This window comes from Nannospalax galili, unplaced genomic scaffold (genome assembly GCF_000622305.1).
Source record: "Nannospalax galili isolate Female #2095 unplaced genomic scaffold, S.galili_v1.0 scaffold146, whole genome shotgun sequence".
NCBI classification, from domain to species: Eukaryota; Metazoa; Chordata; class Mammalia; order Rodentia; family Spalacidae; genus Nannospalax; species Nannospalax galili.
Window position 1 is genome coordinate 6220848 of NW_008357929.1, and position 13101 is coordinate 6233948.

At 45.8% G+C, this 13101-nt stretch overlaps 1 protein-coding gene across 1 annotated transcript in view; it reads left to right on the top strand.

Annotated features, from left to right (window-relative positions):
* Positions 1-10808, top strand: part of Dhrs7c (dehydrogenase/reductase 7C) — a 17748-nt gene extending 6940 nt beyond the window's left edge. The window contains exons 3-7 of the mRNA XM_008855732.1: positions 2731-2843; positions 3307-3517; positions 6924-7016; positions 9612-9767; positions 10549-10808. Of these exons, the coding sequence (XP_008853954.1) occupies positions 2731-2843; positions 3307-3517; positions 6924-7016; positions 9612-9767; positions 10549-10757 (782 nt within the window). The 3' untranslated portion in view covers positions 10758-10808. The remainder of the gene's footprint in view (positions 1-2730; positions 2844-3306; positions 3518-6923; positions 7017-9611; positions 9768-10548) is intronic.
* Positions 10809-13101: the final 2293 nt, after the last annotated feature.

Genomic DNA, 13101 nt, shown 5'->3' on the forward strand with positions numbered 1-13101 from the left:
GTTTATCACCTCTACTAATTAACATGATGTAAATTTCCATGCTTCCTCCTCAAATACAATACATTTTTAAAAAATTGTTGATTTTGTGTGTGTGTGTGTTGTTGGCACCCCCCAGCCAACCCCACTACTTGCCCTTCTGGTGAATCTAATCAGCCTATCTAGAGGTCTTTGTTTTAGGAAGGTCAGCTGTTCCTCTTCTGGCACAATCAGTTGTCAATACTCCTTTAGATAAGATTAGGGTTAAGAGCAGTACATACTCTTAACTGCTGAGCTAGCCCTCCAGCCCCTACCTCCTTTCCTTTTCTAAAAAATTAAATGTATTTATTTCGGTTTTACGTGTGTGTTTTGCCTGCATGTCCAATGCACCTGTGTCAGCAATGCCCACTGAGGCCAGACGAAGGTGTCATATCACCTGGAACTGGAGTTAGCAGGTGGTTGTTAGCCTCCATATGGGTGCTGGGAACGGAACCCAAGTCCTCTGCAAGAGCATTCGGTGCTCTTTACTGTTGAGCCACTTCTCCAGTTCCTCCCCAGCCCCACCTTTCTCAATAAAGCACCTACAATGAGAAAAACCTTTCCCTGCAGGCCCAGCAATTCAAGGGGACACTGTTACACAGTAGTTTTTTGGCTCAGGTTTCCCTAAGTCAGGAACCTAACCACTGCTTCCCTCTTTTGGCTCTCTCAGTTACCCTGGGGTCACCTGTCTTTAGTTATTTAGTCTTTATACTGCTGGGATCAACCCCAGGCTTTCCTGCATATCAGACAAATGTTCTGCCACATCCCCAGCCCAGTGCACCTGTTTTTAGAGCCCAACAAGATCCCACCCCAGAGCCCTCTCCTTTTCTTCCTCAGCAGCCCTTTATGCCTTCACCCCTGCTCCTACCTGCCGTAGACTTCATCATCCAACATTTCAGTTCTCTCTCCAATATCACAATTCTCCTGCTGATGCTGTGCACCCAGGAAACCCCAGCAACTGTCTGTCCAGCTCACCTCCTCCTCTCCACCTGTATCAAGCTACTGAATCTGCAGTAGCAAACTCATACGACCACGAGGTCACTTAGAGCCACTACACAATATGTAGCCTTTGGTGGATGCCTAGTTTTCTAGGATGTCCTTGAACATCCCCAGTCAGCTGAAGTCCACCGGTTCTTGGTACAAAATGGGTCAACACTAGGTGCCACCATGGAGTGGGCGTCATTGGTGACTCTGTCAGATCTGGTGCTTTGTCAACTCATCCATTCTTCAGGTGCCAAGAAGACTTTACAGAGGCCCTGGATCCCTGGGACTTTTCCTGTGCCAGTAGATGCCACCTTGCGAGGGAGTTCTGTGGTCTATGTACTCCCTCCAAGAAGGGACAGTGCAGTCAGTGACTGGTTGACACAGGTGTGCAAAAGCTGGTCCTCTCACCTCCTGATGAGACAACTCTGCAGTGGTTTAGACTCCGGAGTCCTCCGTGGATGAAGCCAAGGCTAGACTACGCCTGAGAGCTCATCCTTTCTTAACAGTTACTACATGTTCTCTCTCCCTGCTCAATTTTCTCTTCAGATCAGTCCCTCAGTGAATCCCAGGCATTTGAATGCCCATGCCAGCTACCACTTCCAGGCTCCCAACCTAAGCTAGTACCTCCCACAGCCAGCATGATAACTAGATGAGCTAAGACATGTCTCTTCCAGTCATTCCTAGAAGTAAATTGTCCAAACATGTAAGTTCTCATTGTTCTGGAGTACCAGGATTGTTGCTACATATGAAGGTTATGTGTCTACCACCTATTGCCCAGTTAAGAAAGTTCTTTATTGGATTAACCAGTAATGAGTTCAGAGTAAATTACTGAGTGAATTAGTTACTTTTCTGTTGCTGTAATGCAATGTCATGACCAAAAGCAACTGGAAGAGAGTTTATTTTGGCTTATGGTTGCAGCAGAGGGAGAGTCCATAATGGGAGAGGCATGGAAGCAGGTGGCAGGCCTGGAAAGCTGAGCGGTCACGTCTCCAACTACACAGAGAAGGCAGAGAAAGTGAACTGGAAGTAGGGTGAGGCTATAAACTCTCAAAGCCCACCCCCAATGACATACTTCCTTCAGCAAGCCTGTACCTTTTAAAGGTTCCATAACGACCCCAAACAGCAGCACCAACTGAGGCCCAAGTGTTCAAATACATGAGCCTATAAGGGACATTTTGCATTCAAAGCATACTAAGCAGAAAGCAAAGCCCATTTTTCTTAAAAATAAAATTAATAAAATAAAATAAAAAGAGCTTTGACCAGGGCTCTAGCCACAGAGAAAATGTGGAGGGATGGGTTGCATCTGGTCTGAATAAACATGGTAGCTCTTGCCAATATATTTAGGTTGAGGTGTTTCTAGTGTTGTGGTCCCAAAGGCTAGGTAACAAGGCCATTTTTCCACTCAGTATAAGAATTTGATCATCAGAACTATCCAGCAAGGAAGAGGCCATTATTCCCCTAAGGTGAGCTTCTTTTCAACTAAACAACTAACCTGAGACTAGAAACAGCAAAAACAAACCAGCCCAGCCTGTGGTGTAGCTCAACACCAGAGCACTTGTTTAAAATATGCAGGGCTCTGGGTCTGATCCCTAGTCTGTGAGTGGATTGATGAAATGACCTCATAGTGGTAAGATTTCTGGATTACTTAACCTCACCAGTTTCTAAGAGGGCAACTCTCCTCTAGTGACTATTCATTTAGTCCACCCTGCCCTCCTTCCCTCTCCTCCACAGAGTGTGCTCGGGTGTTCCACACAGGTGGAGCAAGACTGGTACTATGTGGAAAGAGCTGGGAGAGGTTGCAGAGCCTCTACGATGCCTTGACCAGTGTGGCTGACCCCAGCAAGGTAAGGCCTTCCACAGACACCTTGAGTAACTCCTAGATACCCTGAGCCTCCATCATTGTTAAGGAAGAGTTCTGGGGAAATGTGGTGATTGCTCTGGAGAATTGTGAGACAATGGTCCCGTTGACCTTGACACAGGCATGTACTGTCTTCCTGACAAAACCAAAACTTTGGCACTGACCTCTTCACCCTATGTATGTCAGACTCATTCTGGAGTCTTGGCCACAAGTTCAGAGTTATTACTGCGTATTTACATTCATATTTACTGTTGCCATAGTGTCCCAAAATGGATTCGCTAGCAATCGCCTTCATCCCAGAGTCATTTCACTTCTTCTTTGTCTTGATTTGGTTTTATAGTCATTCAGTGAGTTTTGAATTCTGAGAGGGGTGGCTGTTAGATTGAGGCACCCAAAGTCTACAAAGAGGTGATCTCATGCGTATCTCAATGCTCTCCTTGTCCCGGCAGACATTCACCCCAAAGCTGGTCCTCCTGGATCTCTCAGACATCAGCTGTGTTCAAGACGTGGCCAAAGAGGTCCTGGATTGCTATGGCTGTGTGGACATCCTCATCAACAATGCCAGTGTGAAAGTGAAGGGGCCTGCTCATAAGATTTCTCTGGAGCTCGATAAAAAGATCATGGATGCCAATTACTTTGGACCCATCACCTTGACCAAAGGTCTCATGAGATTCATTTTTCCCTGGGTCTGGGAACCACCAGATACTATAGAAGGATCTGTGGTGCCACTGAGTGGACATCCAGTTCTGGCTGGAGTTCTTCAACCCAGGAAAGCTCCTAATTTGCATATTGAAAGCTTTCAACATCCCCACTGTAAATGTTGGTCACAGAAAAGGAATTTTGGAAGTGTCTTCCTGGTATATTCTCATCTCTCTCTATGAAGCTCTGCTCCCTATCCACATTCTGTCCTGTCCCCCTCTCTTTGTACTTACATGCATGGCTCCCCTCTGACTGAACCTCTCTGGACCACTCTCTTCATATAAGTGTTTTGCTCCATCATCAACCTTGCAGTTGATCTCCTTCTAACCATGACAGTAGGTCAAAAGTTCCGTCTTCTGAAATGAAAAAGATGAGGCTGGGGAGCTAGCTCAATAGGTAAAGTGCTTGCTATGCAAGCTTAAGGAAATGAGTTCAGATCCCTAGCACCATGCAAAACCAGGCATGGTGGCACATGCTTGTACCCTCAGCCCTGGAGCAAGACAGAGACAGAAGGATTCCAGGATCTTGCTTGCTAACCAATGTAGCCTAAGCAGCAAGCTCCAGGTTCAGTTAGAGATCCTATCTCAGAAAACAAGACAGAGGGGCTGGAGAGATGACTCCGTGGTTTAAAGCACTGCCTGTTCTTGGAGAGGACCCAGGTTCGATTCCCAGCACCCACATGGTGGCTAACAACTGTCCACAACTCCAGTTCCAGGGGAATCTGATGCCCTCTTCTGACCTCCTCAGGCACTGCACGACACAGGTGTACTTACACACATGCAGGCAATACACTCACACACAGAAAAGTAGTAATTTTTGTGTATGTGTTTTGTTTTTTTGTCTTTTTGAGACAGGGTCTCCCTGTAGTCCCAGCTGACCTGAACTCACTATATAGACCAGGCTGGCCTTGAACTCACAACAATCTGCCTGCCTGTGCCTCCTGAGTGCTGGGATTAAAGGCATGTGCCACCACGCCCGGCATAAAATATATATACATTTTTTTGGTCTTTTTGAGACAGGGTCTCCCTGTAGCCCCAGCTGTCCTGGAACTCACTATGTAGACCAGGCAGGCTGGCCTTGAACTCACAGAGATCCACCTGCCTCTGCCTCCCGAGTGCTGGGACTAAAGGTATGTGCCACCACTCCCGGCTTATAAAATATTTTTTTAAAAAAGAAAACAAGATGGAGAGCAATCAAGGAAGATACCCAAAGTCAACCGCTGGCCTCCACATGTGCATGCACAGGCAAACATACACATGCATGTGCACACAGGCACACGGGCACACATACACACACACACACACACACACACACCACATCAAAAAGCAAAAGAAATAAATGAAGAACACTACTGCCCAACTGCAAGAGACAGTGTTCTTTCAATCCTTTCACCAAAACGGGACATGCGGGAATGTGTCCTTTTACAGGGGAAGTAGTGGTTCCCAGGGAGACCTGTTAGAAGTCTAGAAGACGATCGCTAGAAGACAAACTCTAGAGAATTTTCATGGCTGGGCTCACATGCATATCTGCAGCCTGGGTTAGGGCTAGAGTTACCCATGAGAGAATCACCAATTGAATCCCTTCCCCTCCACAACCTGAATGTGACTCACAGCATGCCCCGTGGAAGGAGCGCCTGGAAGAGGCTGGGAAGGCATGATCTCGTATCTCCTGCCCTGTAGCCAGTTCCCACACTGAGGCCTCTAGTATGAGATTCTGAGACAGATGAAGGAAAGAGGCAACTGAGGCAGGAACATGACTTCCCAGCGCTTCTAGAATGGCACTCCAGAAATAACACGTTTCCAATCAGGTGTGATGGCAAAAGCCCAAATTCCCAGTACTCAGGATGCTGAGGCAGGAGGGTTATCAGTTTGAAGCCAGCCTGTGTCACACAGTGAGACTCTATCTTTAAAAAAGAAAATGATCAATTTCCTCCAGCCTAGTCCCTATTGGCAGGCCAGCAAAGGCATGTCACTCCATCAATCTCTGATGGGGACTGTTCAGGGGTAACAAGTGACAAATGAGAACAGAGTGTGAAAGGCCAGGACTGGTTTCTTCTCCTAGCTAGGCCTATCCCGTGCTCAGGGACCTGAGTCTGGTCACAACTCTGGGCCTCCAATTGCTCTTCTCTAAGATGGAGGGGCTGGGTTTAACTGACCATCCTGGAAACTGAGGTCTGAGCACAATCTTCCATCTTCCCTTACTGTTTATTTTCTTACTACTTTTCTCTACATTTCCTCATTTTACATTAAATCTACATTAGGAAGAAATCTTTATAACAGCATGTGTTTAAAACTCATTTCACTTTCAATCGACAGAAAGCAACCTAAAAACTAAACGAAGGACATTCTTCCAAGACAGCTTGGAGCACATTTGGTGTTTCTTCACTTTAGTAAAAAAATTAGCATGTGTGGCTGGGTATAGTGGCACATGCCTTTAATCCCAGCACTCAGGAGGCAGAGGCGGGCAGATCTCTGTGAGTTCAAGGCCAGTCTGGTCTACATAGTTGAGTTCCAGGCCAGCTTGGGGCTACAGGGAGACCCTGTCACACACACACACACACACACACACACACACACACACACACACACACACATACACAATTGGCACTTGCAAAGGAGGAATTAAAGGCGCAGTGGAAGCCAGGCATGGTGGTGTATGCCTGCAATCCCAGCACTTAAGAGGTTCAGTCAGGTGGGGCACAAGTTCAACACTAGTCTGAGTCACATAGCAAGTACCAGGCCAGCCTTAGCTACATACTGAGACCTTGTCTAAAAACAAACAACAAAAACAGCGACATATCTGAAACAATAAGAGGAGAAACAATTAAAAAGAAAATAACTTTTGGCAGTAAGTAGGTGGTGGTTCATGCCTTTAATCCCAACATTTAGGAGGCAGATGCAGGTGAAGCTCTCTGAGTTCAAGGCCAGCCTGGTCTTTCAAGCTGGGTGTAGTGATGATCCAGTCTCAAGGAGGGGTGGGAGGAATAAGGTGAAAGGAGGGAGGGAGGGAGGGAGGAAGGGAGGAAGGAAGAAAGAAAGAAAGAAAGAAAGAAAGAAAGAAAGAAAGAAAGAAAGAAAGAAAGAAAGAAAGAAAGGAAAGGAAAGGAAAGAACTTATCAAATTCTGTGTCATTTAACTAGTCCACATTGATGGGTCATTTCAAATCACCCAACAATGCACCAACCAAGCTGTATACTCTCTTGGAAACACTGGGTCAGTAACTTCCTGGAGCTACTCCATCTCTGTCCCTCGCAGTCTAATTGGATTGGAGGTGGCAGAACCTTGTGTGGCAAAGGGCATGTGGGAAGGATCTGCCTCTGCTGTTTACCTGTCTCAGATTTCTAATTGGGACTCCTTCTGTTTTCCAGTCCTGCTTCCCAACATGATCTCCCGGAGGACAGGCCAGATCGTGTTGGTGAACAACATCCAAGGGAAGTTTGGGGTCCCCTTCCGCACAGCTTGTAAGTTGCTAAGACAACGTCAGAGTGACTCATGTTGTATGTCTTATGCATTAAGATGAGCACTGCCAGGTATGGACCAGGCAAAGGACCACACGGGAGGAGGGGTGTCTCATCCAGAGATGAGATGATTCTGCAGGATTTTCTTTCACGCCTCAGTCCTCCAGGAGATGTTGGAACATAATGGGTAAGATTCCTCTCCTCCTGAAGGCAGTCTCACAGGTGAAGGACACACACTGGCTCTACATGACACTGCCAGGTGAAAGTCACGCTCCCACAGAGGTGCACAACCCTAGCCCAAATTCCCCTTCTTTTGTGAAGTTGTCCCCAAAGGACAGGAAAGATTAGAATCAGGAAGAAGAGGATGGGTACCCATCGTAAAATGGGAACGTGGGGGAGATGCTGAGGAAAGAAGGGAAAGGGGAAAGAGGCAGACTCCCAGGAGATGAGTTTTGTGCAGTAGCAGTATTATAGCCAATGAGGTTTATCAAAGCACAATTATTGCTACTTAGAATCCCAGGAGATGAGAGGCTCCAAAGGTGACATGTGCTAGAGGAGATCCCAACGGTAAGTTTCTAAGGGAAAATTCTAGAAACATCCCCTCCTTCCAAAAAGGCAAAAACGTACGATTTCCACTCTGTTATGTCCCTGTTGTGTTTATTTTTCCTGGGGAGACATGAACGAATATCTACTCACCCCAGATAGGGCCCCATGATACACCAGAGAAATGACTACTGAAGTCAAGCTTGGTGAAGCCTTTGGTGCTGCTGACAGGAGATGGATGAGGAGTTACCTACAGGAGCACGGGCAACTGATAAGTGATTGTACTCGTGCAGAAAATGCTGCTGCCTCCTTGACTCTCCACCCAGCAACAGTCAGTCACTTAGACATACTCAGAGAGGGACAGGGCCCCATGATCATGCCCCATGACCATTAATGGGCCCAATCTCATGGGGGGGTCTTGTGAAGGTAATCACTATTGCTGAGAGTTCAATTAAGCAACAGTCATGTCATGCCCAGAAGGCAGCATTCCACCAGAGTCCCATAGTTCCACAGGCAGAAAACGGCTAAGAGTCCCATAGTTCCACAGGCAGAAAACGGCTACTACATGGAAGGATAGGAGTGAGAGGGGAAGGGAGAAATGAAATCTAAGGTGCCCCCATGTGAGTTTGATTGGACTCCCATAACGAAATACCACAGATGAGTGGGTTAAACGACAGGAATCTCACTTTGTCAGTTCTAGAGGATGGAAGTACACAGTGGCGGTGGGTAAGGCTGGCTTCCTCTGTGGTTTCACCCTTTGGCTTGCACACAGACACCCTCCTACTTTATCTTCATGTGGCCTTTTCCTATGTGGTGAGTGTGGTGTCTCCCTGTGCATCCAAATTTCCTATCCTTACAAAGACACAAATCGTAGGGGATTGGCCCCTTACGGAAGATTTTTATTTTAACATAGCACAATATCGTAGTATGTGTCAGGTTTCTTTCAATTGGTGGTCAAGTATTCCATCGTTTGGCCACATCACACTTTACCTGTTCATCTACTGACGGGTGTTTGTGCTGCTCCCACTTTTTGGCATTATGAAGAAAGCTTCTATGAACATGGATGTACACTTTCTGTGAGGACATATTTTCATTTCTCCTGGGTGCAAATCTAGGAGAGGAATTGCTGGGTCCCATGGGAACTTTAGTTTTAAATGTCTGAGAGACTTCCAGGCTGTTTCCAAAACAGCCATGGCATTTTACATTCCCAGCAGCATACATAAGGGTTCTGATTTCTCCAGTCTTTGTCAACACTTGTGATTGTCCATCTTGATTTTAGCGATCCTAACGGGGTAAAGAAACATCTCATTGTAGCTTTGGTTTGCACTTCCTTTTTTTTTCCTTTGAAAGTGGATCTGGGTCTATTATGAGCTCTGGAGTGTTCCTCATAGGGCACAGGAGACAGGAGACTGGGGTTGTAGTCAGAGCTCTTCCACCCGTGGCTGTGGAACCTAATGCCATTCACATGACCTTCAGCTCTTCCTCCTTCACTCTTCACAGAGTGGGCACAATGGCTCATCTATCTCTTCACTAAATGTACAGTGGCCTCTCAGTATCCGTGGGACACTGATTCTAGGATCTCCACAGAAGGATGCTTAAATTCCTATATAAAATGGCTTAATATTTTCTTTGAACCTATGTGCATCCTCTCACATTCTTTAAAGCATCTGTGGATTGCTTACAAGACCTAAAACAAGGTAAATATTATGTAAACGACATTATATCCTATTGTTTAGGGAATATTGACAAGAAAAAAGTCTGTATGTGTTCAGTACACATGCAAATTTTTCTCAAATATTTTCAGTCCACATTTGGGTAATTCACAGATCTAGAGGGCCAACTGTTAAATGAAGGACACAGTCAATTGCACACAGGGGCAGAGACTCAAAAGAGATATGTAGGCCAATTAAAGGTAACTGTATAAACCAAAGAGCTTGCACGCCCTTTCAGCTCCAAGCTTGGAGGAAGGTGCATGTCTGCCCTCTGCACTCCTCAGGGTGGGGAAGTGGGATCAGAGACCTTCCCGCACCCACCCCTGACTGGTCTTTCTTCCAGATGCAGCCTCCAAGCATGCTGTCCTTGGCTTCTTTGACTGCCTCAGAGCGGAAGTCGAGGAATATGACGTGGTGGTCAGCACCGTGAGCCCAACTTTCATCCGGTCCTCCCATGTTTATCCTCAGCAAGGAAATTGGGAAGCCTCCATTTGTAAATGTAAGACTTCAGAGGGGAAGCATTGAACCTGGGGTTGGAAAAGCCAGACCCTTAGGCTGGAGGCACGAGGTATCGAGAGCCCTAGCTGCAGCCAGCAGACCTTGGTGGGGTTGAGAGATACTCACCCTGCTCTGCAGCTTTCCCCAGGCCTAATAGCCAGGTCTTGGTCTTTAAGAACCACTCTGCTCCTGCCTTCTGAGGAGGCAGGCCTAATTAGAAGGTTCTCCAGCCAGACCACCTGTACCTCACACTTCCCTCTGCCACAGCTTGGAGGCAAACCCTTCATCACACTGTGTCTGTTTCCCCTTTAGAAAATGAGCCTTGCTAGTAATGGCATTGTGGGGAACACTGAAAGTTCTGGCCTACCACCACATGGGGAGTGCACATTATTATTCTAAAATATTCTAACTGTAGAGACATTGCCCCTTGGCCAGGCTCTAGGTTTACAATGAAACACCAACATGAACCAGCTGGGACACAGAGCAAGTGTCTCCAGAGGCTCTGGAAAAACACAACTTTGTCCTCACAATTGACAGCCCCTGGTTCACCTTATTTCTTAAGCTCTTCCCCAATACCCTCCACTGTGAAGGTGGTAAAGAGGCCATTTCACAAATGAAACAGCAAAGGCTTGAGGGTGAGGTTTCTTCCCCAGCGTGGAGGCCAGGGTACAGCCAAGCATCAGGAAAACATGACGCCAGAGATGCCCATGGGCATCTTTGCAATCAAAGGATTGGAACCGGCTGCTGCTGGCCCAGACCATAACCTGTCCCTGGGCTTTCAGTCTTTTTCAGGAAACTGGCCTATGGTGCACACCCAGTGGAGGTGGCTGAGGAAGTGATGCGCACAGTGCGAAGGAAGAAGCAAGAAGTGTTCGTGGCCAACCCAGTCCCCAAGGCCGCTGTGTTCATTCGCACCTTCTTCCCCGAGTTCTTTTTTGCTGTTGTGGCCTGTGGGGTGAAGGAGAAGCTCAATGTTCCAGAGGAGGGTTGACTGTGAGAGCCCAAAGGGGTCACTAAATGGGAATAAAGGCTTTCCTAGCAAGTGCTGGCTCATCTGTCCTCTCCCTCCCTTAGGGTCCCTCAAGAGCCCCAGTGACTAGCCTGTCAGATCCCCTGTGCAAGGCACTTACCCTCTCACTGAGGGTGGTTGAGCCAGCCTAGTGCTGTGGAGTTTCTGGATTTCTCTCACTCAAGATTCCCAAAGGCACACTTCCAGACATTTCTCTGCTCCATAGGGTAACAACTGAGCAGGAACACAGAAGCCATAATGTATCAAACCCCCACATTATCCATGCATCTCCCATAGGGAGATGTCCAGTTAATCAGCAACAGACATTGCTCTGCAACCCTTTAGGGTGGCAGCACTGCCCAGTGGGATGGGAATATCCTATGATCTGTATCAGCCAATATGGCAGCCACCAGTCACATGTGGCCAATGGAATTGTTAATTTTACTTAATTGTGAGCAATTTAAACATTAATAGTTCATGATACTCTAGTAACTGTCATATATTGATTACTAATATTAATCATTACTTTATATTAACATGTTATATAAATATATCCATTATACAAACACATTAAATTATTCTAGTAATGACTAATATTAATATAGTTATTGAGTGTTAACATGTAGTATTGTATATTTTAGTATATAATCACATGATATGATATGTTACACATATATTTCATATACAATATAAACATATGCTATAAATATATATGTAATAATATGCTTACATATGACATCATTAGATAAAAATGTCAATGTACTCATTAAGTTTAGCTAAGAAATTCTTTTTTGTTTTGTATGCGTATGAGTGTTTTGCCTGCATGTATATAAGTGTACCATGTGTGTGCAATGCCTGCAGAGGTCACAAGAGGGTGTAAGATTTTTCTGGTACTGAATTTATGGACAATTGTTAGCCACCATGTAGGTGCTGGGAACCAAACCTGGGCCCTCTGCAAGAGCAGCCAGGGCTCTTAACCACTCTCCAGCCCCTAACTAAGAAATTCTTAATAGCACTCCTCATTGGAAGTGCAGCCAGCCCCTCTCTAAAAAACCAGGCACAAAGAGCCGGGTTTTGGATTCTCAGTGCCAGGCAGCTAGAGATCCTCTACCCTCGGGTATCCCGTCCCAGACTTTCTCAAAACAAAACTCTTAAAACCACCACTCTTGAAGCTTTGCTTACATAGACAGTAAATGATTCCTGGGCTCTTGGAAAGTGTTTGGCACGTGCTTTGCATTAATATTGTAACCGCTGACTCAAACTTTCCTAATATTTATAGATGAAGAGGGCAGCACTTTCTTCCCCTGACCTGTCTTTTACAAAATTAACAGATAAAGCTCTACAGATGGATGGATGTAAATGTTCACTTAAAAACTAAAATGCAAGCTGGAGAGATTGCTCAGTGGTTAAGAGCACTTGCTTCTCTTCCAGATGACCTTGAGTTTGGTTCCTTGCATCCATGTCAGGCAGTTCACAACCACCTGTAGCTGGTTCCAGGGGATCAAGCATCCTTTTCCGGCCTCTTTAGGTACTGCACTCAGGTGCATGTACCAACATACACACACACACACACACACACACACACACAATTTAAGATGATAAAAATGGGGGCTGGAGAGATGGCTCAGCAGTTAAGAGCACTGACTGCTCTTGCAGAGGACCCGGGTTTGACCCCCAGCACCCACATGGCAGCTATGAACTGTCCTTAACTCCAGTTCCAGGGAATCTGACATAAAATAAAAATAAATTAAAATTTTAAAAAAGATTATAAAATAATAAAAAATAAATCTGGGGCTGGAGAGATGGCTCAGCAGTTAAGAGCACTGGCAGCTCTTGTAGAGGACCTGGGATCAGTTCCCAGAACCTGCATGGCAGCTAACAATCATCCATCACTCTAGTTCCGGGGATCCAACACCCTCTTCTGGCCTCTGCTGGCAATGCATGCACAGATGCACTTTCATATAAGCAAAACACTCATACACATAAAATAAAAATAAATCACAAAATTAGGCTCTATCCATATATGTATATATAATAAAATACATTAAATTGGGTGTGGGGTAGTAAGCAGAGGTGCGGATAGAGGAGTAGATCTAAAGACAATCACCATCACTCTAGTTCCGGGGATCCAACACCCTCTTCTGGCCTCTGCTGGCAATGCATGCACAGATGCACTTTCATATAAGCAAAACACTCATACACATAAAATAAAAATAAATCACAAAATTAGGCTCTATCCATATATGTATATATAATAAAATACATTAAATTGGGTGTGGGGTAGTAAGCAGAGGTGCGGATAGAGGAGTAGATCTAAAGACAATCA